This window comes from Nyctereutes procyonoides, unplaced genomic scaffold (genome assembly GCF_905146905.1).
Source record: "Nyctereutes procyonoides isolate TBG_1078 unplaced genomic scaffold, NYPRO_anot_genome, whole genome shotgun sequence".
Lineage (NCBI taxonomy): Eukaryota > Metazoa > Chordata > Mammalia > Carnivora > Canidae > Nyctereutes > Nyctereutes procyonoides.
In genome coordinates, this window is record NW_026575126.1 from 62,687,536 (window position 1) to 62,708,252 (window position 20,717).

Below are 20,717 nucleotides of genomic sequence, written 5' to 3' on the forward strand. Positions count from 1 at the left end.
CTCTGGCCAGGACACCGTGGGTCAGTCCCTGCCCTGCTCAGTCTCTCCGAACCTTTGGGTCCTTTCCCCGGTGATGGGGTACAGGTGGCCAGGAGGGGTGGAGGTCATCGCTGGAGGGTGCCCACCAGGCTTTCCTGCCTGCTGCTCCCCACCCTCACGGGCTCTCGGGCACACAGGCCCCTGCCCTCAGGAGGTGTCCCCATTCGGCTGGCTGCTGCTGGCATCTCTCCCGTGTCCCATGCCACAAGGCCCCCTTGAAGCTTCTGGAGGGCAAGGTGAGTGTCTGGCATAGCATAGCCTGGCACATAGGCGAGAGGACGGGGAAGGCAGGCTCCATCCAGCTGCAAGCCCCGTCTGCATGCTGTGCGCTCTCTGGGCTTGTGTCCGGGTCCTCCATGGACCCACTGTGGTCGAACCTGGCCAGGGACTCATTTTATGAGGACAGCTGAGCTCCAAAAGGAAGGGGAGTGCTCTGGGTCTCCTGGGAGCACAGGGCAGGTCTACCTGTGAGCTCTGTGCTCCCTCTGCTTCAAGCGAGGACCCAGACCCTTCCCCCAACACCAGACTTAGCACAGTGGGGCTCATCTGACAGCTCCGCTGCAGTCCCTTCCTCCCGGCACTGACCCTGCAGGAACAGAGACCACTGGAGTCACTAGAAAACCCAGGTGTTTATGTATAAATAAGTGTGATTCACCTAGAAGCCCCACAAGCTCCGTGAGCTGCCCGGGGCAAAGGTTCTGTGCAGGTGGCACCTCGAGGTGGGGGCTTTCTGAGAATCTCCACCGCCGGAGGGGGTAATGCGGCAGCCCGGCAGGACCCAGCTGAGCTCTCTGGCCCCGCTGCCTATGGGGCCTGCAGTGCCACGCTCTCCCAACACCGTCCTGCCCTGCAGGGGCCCGGCCTGGATTCCATCCATGCAGTGAGCCTGCTGGTGCCCGTCTCACAGCAGCCCCCTGAGCTGATGGCCAGGGGAGCCCCGAGGGTCCCAGGCTCATCAGATAAGCTCAGGTGTCCCCTCCTGGGGCCAAGGGCCTGCCGGTGGGAGGCAGACTGGGAGGTGGCTCCACAGGCCTGGCAGGAGACTCCCAGGAGGGGCTTTGGCAAGAGGGCTGGTGGGTGAGGAGCCCTGTGCTTTCCCAGAGGCCTGGGCAGGTGGTCACAACCAGGTGGCTGGTGATTCGTGGCCCTTCTACAGTTCCTCCGAGGGGATCAGCATCCGCTTTTCCACGTTCCGACTCTTTCTGATGGCACCAGAGCCTCCTGCCACGCTGGGGTGGGTGCCGGGGCTTGGGGCCTCATGTGTGGCCTGCTGGGTGTAGTGCTGGTAGGCGGGGGAGAAGTTGTGCACGGCGTCCTGCACGATGTCCTGTGGGCTCATGGTCTCCTTGAGGCCACTGGAGATGCTGTGCATGGGTGCCTCGGGGGCTGGGGGCAGACAACACGAGTGTGGGGTCGGGGTGTCCTGGACCTGTCCATTTCCCTTCGGACCCCAGCCCCGGGGGATACGGCCCTGCTCCCACCCGCCTCCAGGCTGCCCAGGCCCTGGGCTCAGCCAGCAGGGGGTGACTTCCAGCCCTCAGGGCTTCAGAATCCCAGCCTGCTCCTCCCGCTGGGGCTATCCCAGCCCAGACTCCTGGGGCCTACAGGGAGAGACCGCCTTGGCCAGCTCTGGTCTTATCTCCAGCTCGGAGTGAGCCCTTCATGCTTGGGGTAACCCAGGCTGCCAGAGCAGGTGCAGGCCATCACCACCCAAATGGGTCATTCACTAGGGATGCCCGGGGCCCCTGGGTGTGGTGGGCAGGGTACCCCAGGCTCGGGAAGCACCCCCCCCATCCCAACAGGGGCTGTGGGGCCCAGACATCCAGTCTGGCCCCTCTCACTCAGAGCTCAGAGCCTGGGCCAGATGCAAGTGTGGGCCCTGTCCAGGGTTGGGTCCTCCGGTGTCCATGAGGTTGCCATCCCCTGGGCCCATATATGGGATGGCAGATAGTGCTGAGGGTGCCCCAAGGAAGACAGGGCTGGCTTCACACTCCCAGGCCCCTGGCTGTGATATCGCCGCACACTCCACATGCCCCCACCCCCCACAGGGCCCAGCAGGCACACCTGGTGAGTTCTCTTTCTTCTCTGCATACACCTGGCAGGTGAAGGCATAGCGCAGGGCAATGGAGGCAAACAGCATCTCGATGCAGATGATGAAATTTTGGTAGCCAGCTGCCACTGTGCCAGCCCCCACCTTGCTCCCATCGATGACCTGGACCTCAGGGATGACCCCACACTTTTCCAGGATGGCCAGCAGCATCCCTGGGGATGGTGACAGCTGCTCAGGCACCTGCCCTGCACAGGTCTTGTGAGCCGGTGGGGGTCCGCCAGGGAGGATGAGGTTCAGCAGAGTAGGTGCCTCCAAAGCCAGGGTCCCCACACTGTGGGCACCTGGGAGCTCCCCATGTGTCTGCCCTGACCTCCCTGATCCCAGAGCTTAGGTCCACCCCTCCCCTGCAGGGTGGGGTCTGGAAGCGCTCCCAGCCTGGCCCTGGGGGCTTCTGCCTGTGTACTCCACCCACGACCACCCAGACCTGCTGGAAGGGGACTCGCCATTTCCCCCGCTCCAGGGGCTTTGTGGTGTCTGGCCAAGGGAGTGGGGGTTCCGACCTGTGCTCCACCAGGGAAACTGAGGCCAGGCCTGAGGTCACACAGGGCCTGGGGATGGACGTGGGATGGACTCTAGTCTCTGCCCCAACAACCCACCCACCCTGCCAGAAGGAGAGGAAGATGACGGCCTTGATGGTGAGGAATTTGAGGACGGGTTCAAAGGGCTGCAGGAGCTCCCTGGTGGCGAAGTAGAAGAGGAACAGGGCGTAGAGGGCCAGGCTGACGGAGACGTTGTAGATGAGGGTGACGTAGAGGTAGCCGCTGTGGATGCTGGGGCCAGAGCAGGTGCCGGGGGTTCAGGGCATGCCCCCCGCCCTCCCCACTGCCCCAGCCTGGGTACCAACAGGGACGTGCACCTGAACCCTTCCCGCACGGAGCCCTTGTGGGGAGTCCCAACACGGCTGTAAGGATGTAGCCCTTCTCCTGATGAAACCCCCCGCCCCCTTCCCTGTCCACCCACGCACAGCCTGAAGGGATGACCTCTGCATGTAGACACAGGAGTGGTGTGCGCCCATGTGTGAGCGTGTGGGTGATGTGCGTGAGACCTGTGGGCATGTTCACACGTACACGGGAGTGTTGTGCTTGCATGAGCTTGCGAGCGGGTGTCTGTGTGTACGCGTGCATGAAAGCCTGCGTGTGCCTACTTGTGGGCGTGTGCTTGTGTGAGCGAGAATGCACACCTGTGAGCATGTGTGTGCCCGCACACGCCATGTATTCCTGCGGACCCGGTGCAGGGCTCCCTCCCAGAGTGCCAGGGAGGCGCTGCCCACCTCCCTGTGCCCAATGGCTCCCTGGGCCTGAGTGCCCTCGTCCCCCTCACTCTCCCCCAGGTGGGCTGGCTGCAGGGTGGTGGCTGGGGGAGGGAGCCCCTGGACCTAGAGTGTGCAGCCCCACAACCCACAGACACGGGCCAGCTCTTCTGGGTCTGTTTGCTGCAGCCTCACCCTGGCAGTCTCCCAAGAGGAGGGGAGGCCTGTTTGGCACCTCTGAGGACTCAGCCCGCTGCCTCTCCTCTCTGCCAGGCCCAGTGCCCACCCCCCAGCTAGCACAGCACCCTGGACTTACTTGAAATCTCCATCGTGGTATTTGCCAAATGCCTGCAGGACAATGGTGATCAAGGCCATGATGGGCTTCACGATGCAGAACTGCAGTGTGGCCTGGGGTGAGGGGGAAGCCAGGGGTGGTCAGGGGGTGGCTGCGAGGGGCAGGGCAGGGGCAGGCAAGACCCTTACTGACCTGCTTGCAAAAGCGCAGGAAGCCGATGGAGTAGGACATGCCCTGGAGGCAGCAGGTGCCATAGAAGCAGCTGGACCTGGGGTGTGAAAGTCCCTTAAGCAGGGCCCGGGAGGACATGTCTCCAGACCGGCCCTGATGCCTGGGGTGTGGAGGGGCCCCTGTGGGCTCTGGGGCGAGATGCTTACCGGATGGGCTTTCCCCGAATCTCAGCCATGATGGCGCTCTCACCCCCCAGGTACTGGAAGCAGAGGCTCAGGAAGCTGTAGATGACAAAGGCTGCAGAGCAGAGGGCCGGGATGCGCAGCAGTGAGCCTCGGCTCCCCGAGGATGCCCACACCAAGGACCCTCACACAGCAGGACCCTCCCCTCAGCTTCGCGACCACCCACCATCCCTGGTGACCCCTGGCTGTTGGCGGTCACTGTGGCCATGGTGTCCCCACCCCCATTCCGACCAAGCTGGACTCGGCCCTGGAGGGTGGAGTTCCTGAGCTGACAAGCGGCCTTCCTCGATCTTGCTGGGGGTGCTCACCTTCATAGCAGTCACGCACCGAGTCGAAGTAGATGTAGTGCTGGTGGCCCCCCAGGAGGAGGAGGCTGAGCCAGGAGTCAAAGGCATAGATGGGCACGATGAAGAGTAGGCGGATGATGTAGCGCTGCTCGTTGGGGACCGTGTAGGACCGCAGGTGCAGGTAAATCTGGGCGGGCAGAGCAAGGGCAGGCTTGGGGGGCGGCAGGCCGCATACAGCCCCCGTTGTGCAGGCCAGCGGGCAGGGCAGTGTGGGAGGCAGTGTGAACTTCCCAGGGTGCGGCAGGCCTGTTCGTAGCACATACTCTGCAGCGGGAATGCTCGCTCACTCATGTATGTGTTCATTCATTCCGAGAGAATCTTCCTGGGGGTGGGGGTGGGGGTGAGGGGCATCCATGGCCCCCGAGGGGGCACGGCCGCTCTGGAAGGCAGTTTGGCATCTCAGTGTTGGGGGGGGAGCATCCAAACAGCTGATACCCTCGACCCCTCCTGGGATTTTCCCCACGGAGCAGGTACATTCAGAAAGAAAGGGTTTGGGTATGAGGATGCCCATCACAGCAACCCGTGCGTGGCAGTGGGGCCGGGCTGGTCACGGCAGAGCCACCCCGCACGGGAGCGTCCCAAGATGTGCACTTGGGGACCCGCTCTGAAGTAATGTGACATGTAAACATGAGATGACCCCACGCGTGTTGGAAACACGGTAAAGAGGAAAAGAAAGACATCACTGTCTTATCCCCGGACGGTAGGAAAACACAGCTGATTACAGTTTGTCTAGAACACTTTCTTGATTTTCATGTCTTCTGCGAGGACATGGAGAAGCAGGGAGAGGGTCTAGAAGAGGAAGAGTCACTGGGGAGCCGGGCACACAGCACCCGGCTGTGGTCTCACAGCACCTCTGGAGGGCTTCCTGGAGGAGGCGCCTTTAAGCGCAGGTGGAGAGAGGGTCGTGGGAGGGCAGGCTGTGTGTGGAAGCCCCGCATGCGCCCAGCTTGTAGGGCGCAGTGCAGGGAGTGGCGGGGGCAGTTTGGCGCCCAGAACAGGCTCCTTATCTGTCCCTCACTCCCCGATGGTGCAGTGGGAGGGGCCTGGCATGACCAGCCACTGGGAGACATGGATTCTCTCCTGGGGCTGGCACTGCCTGGCTGGGTGGCCTTGGCAGGCCCTCGCCGTCCTCTCCGGCCTTGCCTTCCCGTCTCTAAAGCGAGAGGTTGAGTCCTTCTGGGCTCGGAGAGGGCAGAGTCTAGTTGCCCTTATGTCCCGGAGGGCCTGGCAGTGGGGGCGGGGGTAGGAGCTGCGGCCCCATCTGGGGGATGGACCCCAGGAGTCACAGACAGACACACACACACGCACAGTTGCCACAACAGCAGAAATTGGGGCCACACAGAGGGGAGTCCGAGACCCCGACTCAGGACTTTGGGGGCCTGCCCCTGTGGGTCCTTGCCCCATAAATCGCAGCCTACCCCAGACCTAACACCCATCCCGTCACCAGGGAGTAGGTGTGGCTGCCACAGGAATGCGCATGCACCATACACCTGTTCAGTGGACCTGTCCAGAGGCCCAAGAGCAGCTTGGTAAGACTCTGTGCAAACACTGCCTCCTCCAGACAGCCCTCCCTGATGGCCCTTGCTGCTCTCAGCCGTGTTGTACTTCCCTGGCCCCCCTCACACACTTGTGTCTACCTTACATTGTGGTTGTGTGAGGCCACACAGCCCTCCCTGCCTGCCAGCCCCCTTCCCCAGGCTCACGCCGCCCTCCCCTCAGCACCAGCTGAACCATCCCAAAGGCCAGCTCTGCTCTCAGCTCCCCCCACAGCCGTCCCTCGCTCCCCACACCCTCTGGGGTGTGCTGCACTGACATTCAAGGTCCCTGTTCTGTGTCCTGAGCGCCCTGTGCCCAGACAGTCCTGTCCCTGGCCTGCGCCTCACACTCACCTCCCATGGCCAGCATGTTGTCCTGGGCCCCTCTGGGTGTCAGTTCTGCTGCCCATACCCTGGCTCTTCCTTCCCTGGGCCTGGCCATTCCCCCTCTGAGGGGTGGGTCCATCTGCCTAATTGTCACCCCGTGGGGCCGGGGGCTTGTGGGGCTCAGGGCTGAGCATGTCGCTTCTCTCCTCTCCTTCCCTAGATCTGGGGGGCCAGCCCCTCTGGGGCTCCCAGCCAAGCTCTGTCCCTGGCAGAGAACTGCCATCCTCAGGCCTGACTCCCACAGGCCGTGTTCTGGAGAAAGCCTCCTCTCTTGCCCCTGTGCCCTGGCATCATCCATCCAGGCCTCTGATGGCTGCCCCACAGCCATGGCCTGCGGTCCCAGATCCCAGCAGAGCCAGCCAGGGCCATGTCCCACAGAGAGCAGGGCACAAAGAGAAGTGCAGAAGGGAGGGCTTACCTGGTGGCAGGTGAGCAACAGGGCAGTCCACACGAAGACCCCTGAGATGCCGCGGGCCAACGCGGTGGTGAGGAAGAGCCGGGAGGCGCCCTGGGAGCTGTTCCCCATGCGGTCCATCTGAGGCCCAGTGGGCACGGAGGGCATGGCAGGCACGGTGGGCATGGCCGGCAGGGGGCTGGGCTGTGGCCAGGTTGCTGACACCAGAGGGCCGCCGGCTGTTCCCAGGAGCCCTGAGACATTAGTCATCTGCAGAGGTGAGGGAGGACATGGGGAGGAGTGAGGGCAAAGGTGCACCCTGGCAGCTGGAAGCAGCCCCAGGGCCAGCAGGGGAGGAGGGAGTGGGGGCGGGGAGGGAGGGGCTCCTCCCCTAGGCCACCAGCAGGCCAGGGCTGCCCTGGGCATGCCTCACCGTCCCTTGTGCGGACTTCGAGTCTGACCGTCTTGCCCACTCCCCTGACTCCGGGTGGCCTTGGGAAGCTCCGAGCACAGGAACTCAGCTCCAAGGACAGGGCCTGGGGTGCCCTCTTTCCCCAGGGCTCGGCCACTTGGGCGCAGAATCAGCTACCAGACTCTGACGTAGGGTGGTCCCCGCCTCTGCTGCTCAGGCTTGCGGAGAACCCACATTTGAGGGGCCAGAGATGCCTGGGAAAGTGGGGAAGCCCCTGGTGCCCTGCCTGCTCTGGGTGGAGTTGGAGCGAGGGCCCAACTGGCACTGCCTACCGAGGCTGATGGGGGGATGCAGCGCAGCCCCCCTTCCCACCCCCTGGGACCTGCCCAACTGTGTGGGTGCCCAGTTCTGCTGCAGGGCCCTCCACCTCCCCAAGCCGCTCACTACCCCAGATGTTGGTTCTTTTCAGCTGCTTGCCAGCCAGCTGGGGCACCGGGCACCTCCCCCGTCCCACACTGGAGGCCTACCCAGCCTCTCCCCTTCCCTCCAGCCCACAGCTAGGACCCAGTGCCTACCTCTCAGGCAGGAAGCGCCGGCCCAGCCCTGGGAGGCCGGGCCTCCAGGGAAGCCTGGCAGGTCATTTGCGTGGCCACGTGGCCCCAGTGGCAGCCCCACGGGGGGGTGGGGGGGTGGGGCAGGGCCACTATCTGGAGGCTGTACCAGGCTTGGGGAGGGGCGGCCACCACCTCAGCCCCGGTGGCCCACCTGTGCTGCCACCTGCAGGGAGGGGCCGGGAGGAAGGGGAGGAGCAGAGGCTTGTCCCCTCCCGGAGGCTGACATTCTATCTTTGCTCAGCAGCAGGTGGCTCCCAGGTACCTGCTGGCTGCCAGGTGCCCTCACCTGCCTGCGCCAGACGGCCAGGTGGCTTCTTCCCAAGCCCCAAGTGGGCAGGTGGGGTCTCGGTGGGCTGGGCTGATGTTTGCTTAGAATTGGGTGAATTTATGTTGTGAAATTCTCAACCAGTCCCCAAGAGGTGCATTGGAAACCTTGCTGGGATTACGGGGTCGGGGGCAGAGGACAGGCTGGTCACCAGGCTCCGCAAGGGGGCCTGACTCATCTTGCCCCTGGTTCAGCCTGATGCCACAGGCCCCTCAGGGAAGAGGCTGTCCTGGCTCCATCTCTGGAGGGGGGTGTCGGGGTGGGGCCACGCTCTGGACACAAATGCATACATGCCGCCACCGTGGGCCCCAGGACGGAGTGTCTGCTCTGTGCCCTTGATGGGACCACACGTCTGTGTCCTTTGTGGCACCTAATACTTCCTGTAGCCCTGGGCCAACTGTTGGAGTGATGGATCCCCTTTTGCTCAGAGAGGGGGAATGTCCCCAGGAGTGTGGGAGGCTGCAGGCCCAGCCCTGGACACGCAGCCCCACTCCTACCCCTCCACCCACACCGTCCACCCCCTGCCCCCGAGAGCCCCCAGCAGGCCTCCTCTGAGCGCTGCTGGGACCTCCCATGCCTTTTCTCCCAGCTGTTTCCTTGTCCTGCCGGCTTAGATGTCTCCTTTAAATCCCCCCTTGTGCCGGGCCCAGCCTGTCCCCCGTGCACAGGGCGTGGGCAGCCTCTGTGTGGCCTGCCCTCTGGCCGTGGCTCTCACTCGCTCTGGCAGGGGTGGCAGGGCTGGGCTCTAACTTGTGCAGCCAAAGGCAGTTTTGCCCGTGTGTGCCCTGAGCCTGCCACCTGCCCTTGGTACCAGTGACCTGCAGGCCCACCGACCAGCGTGTGCAGAGCAGTGTTGCTGGTGGTGCACATTGTTGTTATTGTTATGGGCGATTGTGGAGGTAGAACCCATTACTGCCCATGGTGACAACGGCTTGAGGACCCGGAGGGCAAAGACTCAGCTATGGGGACATGGACAGGGCTGGCAGGGCCCAGGGAGCCCACCACCTCCACAGGTAGAGAAAGCAGGCCCAGGTCCTTCCCAGGCTGATGCCAGGATGTCTGAACATGCAGCAGGAAGCACTATGGTTAGATGTTGGAGGGACTTCCCTAGCTGGAGTCAGCGGGGACAGGCCTTTGGGAGTGTGCTGAGGGGCCCTGGCTTTGGGGAGGCGCGAGGCCTGGGGCCTAGACCTAGACGGAGGGATTTCCCAAGCTCTACCCTTTCCTCAAAGGTGGAAACACTGTGGGGAAGGGCCGTGTTCTCTGACAAGGCAGGTTGTACACCAGGGGCAGGCCCGGTGGCCTCCTCGCCCTGCAGCTCTGCCAGTGGCAAGGGGAGCTCCTTCCACCCAGGGCCACCCCTGCTGTGATGCGGGGGGGCAGGTCCAGGGTCCCCGCTGGGTTGTTCCCGCAGCTGCCCTACCCTGGAGTCTTGTTCAGCTGTTACTTCCAGGAAGGCCTCCAGGAATCCTTGAAGCCTCCCCACTCCAGGATCTTTTGCACAGGACACAGCTTTGCTCGGGGAGCTTCCAGTCAGCACCAGGCCATGTGTGCATGTTAGAGGCCTGGTTCTCTACAAAATGGGGGCCTCCTGCCCTCGCCCCACCTCCTTCTCTGGGTCCTGGTCTGTCGCACCAGAGACAATCTCAGTCCTCAATGCCTTGCTCTGCCCGTGGCCTCTGCTTTCTCGTCTGCACAGATGAGTCTGGAGTTCTCCTGCCATTCTATGGGGTACAGCAGGCAGGTCCCTGCCATCACTGGGGGCCCAGGACACCCCCCTTGCCTTGCCCTGAGCTCAGGGAAAGGCTCCCAGCCACATGGTCCTCCCAGGGCCCTGACCCTGGAGCAAGACCGCAGGCCACCTGGGTACCTGGCAGAGAGCAGCAGGAGCCCAGATTGGGGAGGCATGGGGAGACAGGGAGGGGTCAGGAGCTGGGCCGAGCACCACAAACAGCATGCTGGGGGGTTCAGCGCGGGGACAAGGAGGGCCGAGAGAGCTGCCTGTGTGGCCATCGGCCCCACCCCGGCAGCGGTGTCATGGCCCATGCACACTCAGGAGAGGTGACCGGGCTGGCCCGGCCTGATTTCCCTGCCTGGGGCTGGATGCTGACCAAGCCTGTCACAGGACAGACCTGCCTGCCCAGATCTGGGCAGCTGGGGCCTCTGACCCCTGTTTATAGTGACCAGGTGACTAGACCCGGGCAGGTCCTGGCTGGGCGGTGGGTGGCCGAGACATTGCTGGCCATTGTCAGACCCTTGTCCTCATTCCCATGCCTGCCTTTCACCACCATGACCCAATGCCTGTGGCTCCTGGCCTCATTGCTGGCCCTGGACCTCCTTCCAGACCTGTCCTGCCATGCCAGTCCCCCTTCTCAGCTGGCCTGCCATCTGAGGACATCTCTGAAGGCCTGTGGCTCCTTCCCTGCCGCCAGCCCTGTCTGGTGCTCCCTGGGCAGTCAGACACAGGGTTGCAGGGAGCATCAGGACACCATGATCTCATGGGTCAGCCCCACCAAGGTCCTCTGGCTCTCCCTAGGGGTCCCCCCTGCTGGTGCCCAGGGAGTGGCACACAGGGTTTGCCTTTGAGCTTGTTAAGGCCCCTGGAATGGCCCTGGACTCAATCAATAGCCACCGTGGCCTAGGGCCTGGGGGTGACTGGACCCGGGCCACCGTCAGCGAGGCTCCTGGGTGCTCAGGCCTTTAAGCCACTCTGATGGGACCTGGGAGAAGTAGGGGGCTGCAGTGGCGTCACAGGGCTGTGGAAGGGACCTGCCAGCCTGGGTGCCCTGAACCACTTCTCCCCTCTGGGCCCATGGGGGACTGTGGGTCCCCCCCAGCTCTACTTCTGGGATCCCTTGCGTGGAGGGCAGGCAGGGAGGTAGGGCCCTGGGTCAGACACACTGGGTTGGGACTCTGACACGCCCTTCACTGTGACCTTCCTGTTTCCGCCGCCATTGGAGCCCCGTATACAGCTGGTCAGCACCCGTCTCCCTGCCACCTGTTTCTCCTAAAGATGGCCATGGGCCACTGTAGCCCAGGACAGCTCTGCTGGGCCTCCCAGCCAGGTCACAGTCTAGCAGCCAGTCACCGTCCGTGGGCTTCTCTGGGCCTCGAGGCCACTCAGCCCTGGGGGACCCCCACGTGGGATCTCGGGAACCTTCCTCCCTTGCTCCTGGGGCTCTCCTGCCCTTTCTGCACTGTCCCCTGTGCCCTGTCCCTCCCCTAGGCCTGCTGCCTCAGTCCCCAGAGAGAAGCTGTGTGTACCTGGGGCCTGCCTGTACCTGCCTGTTGCCCCGGAGCCAGCCACCAGTCCTGGGTGTGTACCGGGGGGGGGTCACTCTTCCTTGCAGAGCTGGGGCAGGGGTGCCGGCCTGGTCCTGGACTGGCCAGGCTGGCCTGAGACCTTTGTGGTTACCAGCAGGGCCCTGTCCCCTTGGGTGGAGGGGGGTAGGGCAGAGAGGCTGGGACTCTCAGAATTTCATGGTGGGGGCTTTTTTCTCCAGGAGCCCCCACCCCACTGGAGTGAATGGGACCTTGGCCTGGACAGCACAGTCCACCCATGGGTGTGCACAGATGCACACACACATGCATGCCCGCGGCTCACCTCCCCGGTGGCTCCCTCAGCCGTCTGGTCAGGCCCCTTGGGCAGCCGTGTGGCAGGGCTCCAGGCCCGGGGGTGGGCGGCCTCCCGACCTCCAGTGCTCTTCCTCACAGCAGCCTGGGTCCGTCCAAGGTACTGCTGCTCCTGGGGAAGTGCTGTCCTTCCCCGGTACCCAGAAAACGCCTCCCTGCCACCCGCCCACCTTGCCAGGCCGGCTCTGCCAGCCTGGGTGCCGCCCAGGCCACACCCTCTGCCACAGATTCTGGGACCAGCTGTCCCTCCCACCCACTGTCCGGCGGCGGGTATGAGTGGGCCTCAGAGACTGACATCCGCTGTGGCTCTTGTCTGGGTCACTGGCCAGGTGTGGCTTTGGGGGCCACAGCTCTCCAGTCCGTGTGGACGAGATCGGAGGCCCACCTTCCAAGGTGCAGTGAGGGGTAGATGGGGTGACGCCATGTCTGAGACATGTGGAGTGCACTGTCCCTTCAGAAGTGGCTCACATGTCCCTCTGCTGCCTTCATCCCTCGGCTGCCCCGCATCAGGGAGCCAGAAGGGGTCTCAGGACAAGTAGCTCCACAGGCTTTGACGATGGCCCCCTCCCACTGTTAATGGGGCTGCAGGGTTTGGGCCCCTGGCCGGCACAGGGGTGGGGGGTGCTGTGGCCTGAATCCCGCTGGCTCCCCCTGCAGGGCCCTGAGCCTTGGTATTCCTGTCTGTGAAGTGGGTTCAGGGGTCCTCATACTCCTGGGTGGTGTGTGGGTTGAAGGAAGGTAGGAAATGGAGCTTGGTGAGTGCAGGTGCGGGCCGGTGACAGCCTGCGTGAGGGCCGCTGCTTCTGGATATCTGTTTCTCAGACTCCCCCCGCCTCATTTCTCCCAGTATCTCTCCCCCACATTCCTCCCTGCCTGGAGTGGCCCAGGCGTGGGGGGTGGGCTGCAGGGTCCTCCCCCTCCAGGCCTGCCTGCCTTCCCCAGAGATGGGGTCCTGGCCCTGAGCAGCCTCCTCCAGAGATGCGCAGCCTCTGAGAAGACGGTCAGTCGCCAGCTCTTCCATTGGGCATCCTAGTCCCTCGTCCACGTCCCGAGTCCTGATTGCGTTTCACTCCAAGGTGCTAAGGCGCCTGTGCTCCGCTGGTCCTGTGTGCAGCTGTCTTCGTCCAGTTCATTGTACCCGGTTTGAGAGGACTGGGGGCTCTGTCAAAGCCCCACTGAGCTGCTCGGGCATTGCCCAGAGCAGCCGCCCTCCCTGGCTTCTCGGGCTCGCCCTCGGCTCTGAGCCCTGTCCCCACAGCCACTGAGGGAAAGGGAGGGCGTGCGAGGGAGGGGGCCCCGGGGCCCTTGGCTTGCAGCTGGGTGGAGAACCGTGCAGGGCAGGTGGCACCGTGGTCAGACGGTGAGGCCTTGACGGAGCAGCCCCTCCAGCAGTCCAGGCTGCGGGCTGATAGCCCCTGTCCCCTGCTTTCACTGGCTGCGAATCACTGGAAGGCGTGATCACAGTTCGGTTGTTGGGTAAGCGCCGGTCCGTGTAAAGGGGTAGCCGCCTCTTGAGGGGCCCACCCGCCTGTGGGACCTGCGGCCTCACGACCGGTCTTCCTGAATCCCCGCCGGGGCGTGGAGCGCCTCTCCGCCCACCGCCGCCTGGATGTGTAAGGCAGGACAGTACCAGGCCCTGGCGTAGGTGACAGGAGCATGGACGTCGGGCCGTGATTCCTACCAGCCAGCAGACGGCTCCTGGCAGCTGCGGAGAAGGCGCCCGGGACCCTGTTCCCCGTCCACGCCAGTTCTGCACCCCCCCGCCCGGCAGGCCGCTGTGGGTCGGGCAGCCACTGCCCCGGTTCTCCGAGCCCCACGGAGCCGGGGTCCTTCACTGCCCACCTGCCTCTTCTGCAGGGTGGCCACAAGGGGTGGGAGTGTTGCACCTTCGTGCAGTCAGGCCATGAGTGGGCGGCAGTGAGGGGCCCTGTGGCCAGCTCAGGTCCCAGCCCCCCCGTGCCGGGGGCGGCTGCGTGACGCTGCCTCGGTATCCCCCTCTGGCACACATGGATGACCAGCGGAGCGATCTCCTCCGCCTGAGTGAGGACTGCTAGCATGTGTACGAACCGGGCTGTCCGCGGAGCCTGGTCACCGTGATAGGCAGGTGTGCTCGTCCCACAACAGCAAAGGCTGCAAATCTGAACCCGGACTCAGACGGGGACCCTGCCCGTGCCTCAGGTCCCCTGCTTGTTAAATGGGAGAAGTGGTAATCCCATGGCACAAACATCTAATCTTTAGATGACAAGCGTTGAGTAAGTACTGCTCTCAAGTATTAATCTGAGGATACCGCGCCTCTGCCTCCGGTGTGGGGGCGCTGCTTCTCCAGCAGGCGGCTCCTCCCCTCCCGCCGAGGTCTCGCTGGCCTGCCTCCCAGCGGTCTCCATTCCAGCCCTGACCTTACTCCCCACCCGTCCTGACAGCCCAATCCCTGGGGGTCCTCGTGGGTGCGGTTCTCCCTTCACTTCCTTGGTCGGCTCTGGTGTCCTTGGAACTTGTGCTGGTCCTGGTCCCCGAGAGGTCCATCAAGTGGCGCTCAGGGTGCAGGACTTTACTGGAGGAACGCCAGGGTGAATGCAGGTGGGGTGGGACCAGCCAGGCTGAGAATGTCTGCCCGAGGGGTCAGGCGGTGGATGGGAACCACTGGCTGGGATGGTGCGGCAAAGCTGGCCACAAAGGAGTCCTGTGCCTCTGGGGGATGGGCCTCAGTTTCCCTTGGCATCTCCAAAGCATGCAGGTCCAGCAGGGGCAGCCTGGTCACTCAAGCTCCCTGCAGCAGCAGTGGTGGCAGCACAAGGTGCCTTCCTCTCTCCTGTGTTGGCACCTCCTCCAGGAAGTCTGTCAGGATTCCCAAGTACAACTACCTGGTCACCATCAGCCAGTCTGTGGCTTGGGTGGGACAGGGCTGACAGTGACCCTGCACAGGCAGTATCTGAAGGAATGAGCCCTTGAAGAGTTCCCCTCTGTCCTACCTTCAGCAAACTCACACCCACCTCCAAACTGGACCAGCGGCTTGAATTATTTTCGTTGCCAGCTGGAGAGCAGTTTCTAGTCAAGAACCTGTCTCAGAAGCCGTCGGTTCTAAGGGAAACTGAATAAAATCTCCTCCTGATCTCATGAGGACATGGACGCCACCCAAGGTATTTCTTCACACAGATAGTTTTTTTTTTTTAAGATTTTATTTTTTAAGTCCTCTCTGTGCCCACTGTGGGGCCTGAACTCACAAGTCCCAAACCAAGAATCGCATGCTCCACTGAGCTGGCCAGGCACCCCTTTATACAAATCTCAAAAAAAAAAAAAAAAAAGAAAAAATAATCTCTATTCCCAGGGACGGCTACTCTCAGAGCACAGGGACCCCAGCTGGTCCCTGCTTCCCAGACCCCATGCCCGCATTGTCTCTGATCTTCTGTGGGGTGGACTCGATAGCACACTTAACCTCCCAGTTTCTGGTGTGGCTGGTGATGCTCCACTGTGGCTACACGGAGATGAAGATGTGCCCGGGGCGGGTTCCCAACGGTTGTCTGCCAGAGGCCTGAGCAGGCACAGGCTGCCTTGGGGTAGACGTGCCTCACAGGAACTGTCAAGCAGCAAGATGGTAAGAAATGTGTTCAGAGTGGAAGTTAACGGCTGTCTGGCAACCCAAACACGCCCAGGGATGTCAGAGGAGGAGCGAGAGGCGTGTGCAGAGTGTGTGAACCGTGTAAGGCTTTCTCCCACCTACGGTGCACCCAACGGAACCCACACCGTGGGACAGAAGCTTCTCAGCACTGTTAGGAGGGAAGGTGAAGTATTCGGGGACAGGTGTTTATTCTTAACATCAAACATTTCCTCCAACAACGGACACTGCTCATGGAGTGCCGGGATTCACACCTGAGGACTCATCTTTCAATTCTCAAATACATGCAAGGATCTGGACCCTGGTAAGAACCACCACCACCCCGGCAGGCACTCTCCGCAGCTCTCCTCCATCCGTGGATAAGTCAGCGCCCCTGAGATGTGTGCATCTCCGCTGGCTTCTAGGGCTAGAGCCAGACAGCTCCTCCTCCTGCCTGAGCCACAGACGGTCTCCAAGTGGACAGGGCGTCCAGTCTCCGCGGCTGCTGGCTCTGGGGTCACCAGACCTGGCACGCCTGGATCACCTCCTTCACAGCCTTCAGCCCCTCTGCGTTCCTGTCCTTCATGGCCAGGGCCAGCAGGACCGCTCTGTTTCCAGCTTCCTGAGACACGAAGGTCACCAGGTTTTTCGCAAAGACGTGCGTGAGAGGCTGGAGAAGGGAAGGAGAGAAACCACTTTAACGGAGACAAATCCGGTTTTCCTTAGCGCCTTCGTGGAGGATTCCCCGACTGCCTTCCTGCACCCTAATAACCACCTACCCCTCCCTGTAAGTTCAAGGCAACAGCGGTTCAGAGTTCAACGGCACTCCGGAGCTCGAATCCTGAACGACACGCTGAGCAGGCGCTGTTACACTAGCCTTCCTGCTGCGTCCTGATCCTGGGTGTCTCCTGGCTGTCTGCAACCCAGAAGGATCTGCGGAGGCTGGGCGGGGGTCCATCACATCCCATGGGCCATCTATTCAGAGCTCGGGCTCCAAGCTACCCCCACGAGGGTCAAACCCTACAAAATCCATCCGCCCACCTGCCTGCTGGACAAAACCTGCTGGGCTGGGAAACGGTGCCCCCACTGCTGCTGAGGTGGCTGCGTGGCGGGGGGGGGGGGGGGGGGGGGGGGGCTTCCACCCACTCTACCTCATCCTGCCCCAGAAGCACTCTGGTGGTGAGCACGGGCTTCCCGACGTCACTGGCAACGGCGCTGGGTTCCAGGGAGACCAGGGTGCCCATCTTCCCGAACTGGGTCACCACCACCAGGATGTGGCTGCTGAAGGCGGTGCACACCACCTGCGTGGGGACCCCGCACACCACCTCCGTCCTCTGCTTGGATGTCAGCAGGGGCCTGCCTTCCATGGCCGGGTCTCCTCAACCGCACTGTTACGGCTAGGAGAAGAGAAAAGGAGTCGATCAGACCGCGTCGGACGTGCCCCGGGTCGGCCCCGCCGGCACTGAACGGAAGCGTCCGCACGCCCAGGCTTCGGCGGGCACCTCGGGAGCCGCTGCCGGCGGCTGGGGTCGGCGTGCGGGGTCCCGGTCCCCGCGTCCCGGGCTCCCGCCCCCCTGCCCCCGCTCCCGCGGCCGCTCCGGGTCCCGCTCCCACCCGCCATGCCGCCCGCGCTCACCGCGCCGCGCCCGGAAGTGACGCCTTTGGGCGACGCGGGCCCGCCTCCGCCCTGCACCCCTCCCCCGCCGGAAGTGCGGCTGTTGGCTTCCGGTCCCGGCAGGGCCTCCTGGGCCCTCAGCGGCGGGGTTCCGCGCTCCCGGGAGGGTCGGGTGTTCCGGGCCAAGGGCTGCAGCCTCCAGCTCCGGGCCGCGGCCTCGGCCTCGGTCTCCGGCTGCTCCCCGGGGTGTTCTCGGCGGTCCTGGCGGGAGCCCTGCTTCCCTGGCTGTGGGGTCCCTCCCCGCCGTGCCGCTGTCGCCGCCGGACAGCGGGCCACGGGGCCCGGTGCGGCCGGAGGGAGCACCCCGGAGCGGGGCCGCGGGGCGACCTGCTGACCCGCCGGGGCGGGGGGGGGGGGGGCGGGGCCGAGGCCCGCGGGGGGGGCGGGGCTGGGACGGGGCAGGGCAGGGGCGGGGCGGGCTCGCGGCGAGCCCTCGGCCCCCCGCCCGGGTCCCCAGCCCTTGGGGGGCGATCTGCGGGGTTGAGCCCTCGGCCCCCCGCCCGGGTCCCCAGCCCTTGGGGGGCGATCTGCGGGGTTGAGCCCTCGGCCCCCCGCCCGGGTCCCCAGCCCTTGGGGGGCGATCTGCGGGGCGAGCCCTCGGCCCCCCGCCCGGGTCCCCAGCCCTTGGGGGCCGATCTGCGGGGCGAGCCCTCGGCCCCCCGCCCGGGTCCCCAGCCCTTGGGGGCCGATCTGCGGGGTTGAGCCCTCGGCCCCCCGCCCGGGTCCCCAGCCCTTGGGGGCCGATCTGCGGGGCTGAGCCCTCGGCCCCCCGCCCGGGTCCCCAGCCCTTGGGGGGCGATCTGCGGGGCGAGCCCTCGGCCCCCCGCCCGGGTCCCCAGCCCTTGGGGGGCGATCTGCGGGGCGAGCCCTCGGCCCCCCGCCCGGGTCCCCAGCCCTTGGGGGGCGATCTGCGGGGCGAGCCCTCGGCCCCCCGCCCGGGTCCCCAGCCCTTGGGGGGCGATCTGCGGGGCGAGCCCTCGGCCCCCCGCCCGGGTCCCCAGCCCTTGGGGGCCGATCTGCGGGGTTGAGCCCTCGGCCCCCCGCCCGGGTCCCCAGCCCTTGGGGGGCGATCTGCGGGGCGAGCCCTCGGCCCCCCGCCCGGGTCCCCAGCCCTTGGGGGGCGATCTGCGGGGCGAGCCCTCGGCCCCCCACCCGGGTCCCCAGCCCTTGGGGGGCGATCTGCGGGGTTGAGCCCTCGGCCCCCCGCCCGGGTCCCCAGCCCTTGGGGGGCGATCTGCGGGGCGAGCCCTCGGCCCCCCGCCCGGGTCCCCAGCCCTTGGGGGCCGATCTGCGGGGTTGAGCCCTCGGCCCCCCGCCCGGGTCCCCAGCCCTTGGGGGGCGATCTGCGGGGCGAGCCCTCGGCCCCCCGCCCGGGTCCCCAGCCCTTGGGGGGCGATCTGCGGGGCGAGCCCTCGGCCCCCCGCCCGGGTCCCCAGCCCTTGGGGGGCGATCTGCGGGGTTGAGCCCTGGGTCCCACTATCCCGGGGTCCCCAGCTCTCCAGGAATCCATCAGACTATCAGGCCCTTGGTGGGTGCCAGCGAAGTGCTGTGCGCAGTGGCTCCTGCAGTCTGAGCCCCGCGGGGTAGCAGCATCCTTACCCCCTCCCACCCCCACCCCGTGCTGGCTGCTCGGGCTCTTGAGAGCTTGCCCGAGGTCGTCAGGCTGGTGAGGGCTGGACGTGGGCTTCAGATGCTCGCCCTTGATTACTGGGCTTCGGGCTCTGGCACCCAGGTCCCTGGGTACAGGCCGGGGGGTGCGGTGGGGGTGGTGACCAGCATGGCCCCTGCAGCAGGATGACTTCTGCTCCCTCCTGGGACCTGAGAGCCCCTCCAACGGCTCATCCTCTCCAAGCTGGAAGTGTTGCTGGCGAGGTGGGGGAGCCTGCGCTGATCCTGCAGTAGTCTGAGCCTGCAGATGCCTCCTTAGGGGAGTCACAGCCTTGAGAACCCCGCACTGGAGACCTTGCCTCAGCCCCTGCAGGGCGCATTGCCTGCCCCTTGCCTGGTCTGCCCGCCCCACTGAGCCCCTTAGGAAGCCTTGGCCTCGCCAATCTTTGCTCCATTTTCTCGTGATCTAATGATTCCTTAGTCCGCGTCAAGTCTCATGAAGCATGCACCCTCCAAAATGATTTCTGGAGGCTTAAAATAAAAGGCATGTATACAGAACATCAAAACAGAAATAAAAATCAAAAGGAAACCTGTTTTTGACCTTTCTTGCAGTGGACTTCACAGAGAGAAAAATGATGACGTTCATGGTTTTGATACTCCAGAAGAAAGAAGGGTATCACTTTCCGAGGAGAGCGTTTTTGTTGGGTCTAAATTTAAACCCACCTCCACCCACATCCACCCAAAAGCGAATTGCCAGTGCCTTGCTTTGAGATGGGAAACCTTCCAAAGGTTCATTCACTGCTATTCACCTACCCATGCATTCTCTCCACCTAGACAAATAGATACAAATTTGACACACACACCCCTAAAAATACCTCAACTCTGAAATAAAGTTCTCCTTTTTATAAAGGATGTGGAAGTGACGTGGCTGACATGTGGGTGACACTGTTAAGCAAATCTGTAAGCGCTTGTCCGTTGGCTGTCTTTCGGTCTAGATCTTGGGCAGAGACTGCGTATGAAGGGAGGTGGGAAGTCCAGGGAGGAGCTTCCTGCCACCCAAGTGGTCATATGGGGAGGGTGCCATGCTCATTGCCTACTGTTGACTGTTCTCCAGCGCAAAGTGATCATAAATCTCTTGAATTTGCTCTACATTCAGCGAACTGGGGGTTGTGAATACCCTTGTACGTTAATTTGGAGAACCAACAAAGAATCAAACGTTGATTTGGCAGGGCCATAATTTTTTCAACGAATCGCACCACTGTGGTTTTCCCAGCTCTGTAACCAGGAGGGCGGGTTTGCCACTCCATGCAAGGGCACCATCAGTTTTCCCAGATTGATGGTGATCCTTTGATAGGCACGTCTGTCCTCGTCATCCTCTCACCAGTCTGCCTGTTGCCTGCGTGTCTGGCCCCGCCGGGCCCTCCCCAAGCTTGCCGACAGCTTCGGCCACCAGAACACCCCTCAGAATTAACAACCTTCACAGGCTTTCCGAAATCTTGGACCTTTCATGAGATTTACAACTCACTTTGCGATTGATTTGCGCCGTACACCCACAGCCTCATGGCACGGGGCCAGGACTTCCACGGTCCTGCGTGTGTGTGAGAGAGAGTGGGGGAGAAGGAGGGGCATTTAAGGGGAGCCCGATTTCCTAAACGGTTGATGCCTCAGGGAAACCTTTGGTGTCCAGATGATTCTACTGCCCTCTGCAAGCTCATGCTGCCAGCACCCAGGTATCGGAAACGTCAGCACTGGGGACCTAGAAGTGGAAGCAGTAGGACGTCAGGCTCCAGAATCTACCTCCATGGCCCTTACTAATTGTGCTGTTGGGAAGCTTTCCCTGTTGGCCTCAGCTTCTCTTAAAAATAGAGTACGCTTGTGCCGACCTCCCAGGAGTGAGTGGGGGTCCATGCACCCCGACTCCCCGGAGTTTTATGAAGTTAGCTACATGACTTTATGTATTTCCATAACTTACTCCTACATTTACATATTATTGATTACCTTTATCATTAACCACCATCCTCAGGTGAGTAAAGTCCTGCTGTCCTATGCCAGATGAGGAACGGCCTGAACGCCAGTCCATCTTGGCGAC

At 63.5% G+C, this 20,717-nt stretch overlaps 2 protein-coding genes across 2 annotated transcripts; both read right to left on the reverse strand.

Annotated features, from left to right (window-relative positions):
- Window positions 1–649: 649 nt before the first annotated feature.
- On the reverse strand, window positions 650–11,881 carry TMEM184A (transmembrane protein 184A). Its single transcript, XM_055340875.1, has 9 exons — window positions 11,725–11,881; window positions 6,794–7,039; window positions 4,415–4,580; window positions 4,071–4,161; window positions 3,886–3,961; window positions 3,715–3,806; window positions 2,750–2,919; window positions 2,104–2,301; window positions 650–1,425 (listed from the first exon to the last, which is right to left on the reverse strand). The coding sequence occupies exons 2-9, from the start codon at window positions 7,037–7,039 to the stop codon at window positions 1,190–1,192; spliced, it is 1,275 nt and encodes a 424-aa protein (XP_055196850.1). The 5' UTR covers window positions 11,725–11,881; the 3' UTR covers window positions 650–1,189.
- Window positions 11,882–15,527: 3,646 nt separating this feature from the next.
- On the reverse strand, window positions 15,528–17,354 carry PSMG3 (proteasome assembly chaperone 3). The gene is made up of 3 exons (XM_055340450.1): window positions 16,982–17,354; window positions 16,497–16,742; window positions 15,528–16,015 (listed from the first exon to the last, which is right to left on the reverse strand). Exons 2-3 carry the CDS (start codon window positions 16,710–16,712, stop codon window positions 15,863–15,865), a joined length of 369 nt encoding a protein of 122 aa, XP_055196425.1. The 5' UTR covers window positions 16,713–16,742; window positions 16,982–17,354; the 3' UTR covers window positions 15,528–15,862.
- Window positions 17,355–20,717: the final 3,363 nt, after the last annotated feature.

What these genes read in the sequence shown, in the direction of transcription:
- TMEM184A (XM_055340875.1), bottom strand. Translation starts at nt 7,039, where the DNA reads ATGACTAATGTCTCAGGGCTCCTGGGAACAGCCGGCGGCCCTCTGGTG. An exon ending in GGTGCGTGACTGCTATGAAG is followed by an intron (nt 4,162 to 4,414) that starts GTGAGCACCCCC and finishes TCTGCTCTGCAG; the next exon opens with CCTTTGTCATCTACAGCTTC. An exon ending in TCCTGCGCTTTTGCAAGCAG is followed by an intron (nt 3,807 to 3,885) that starts GTCAGTAAGGGT and finishes CCCTCACCCCAG; the next exon opens with GCCACACTGCAGTTCTGCAT.
- PSMG3 (XM_055340450.1), bottom strand. Translation starts at nt 16,712, where the DNA reads ATGGAAGGCAGGCCCCTGCTGACATCCAAGCAGAGGACGGAGGTGGTG. An exon ending in TGCTTCTGGGGCAGGATGAG is followed by an intron (nt 16,016 to 16,496) that starts GTAGAGTGGGTG and finishes TCCCTTCTCCAG; the next exon opens with CCTCTCACGCACGTCTTTGC.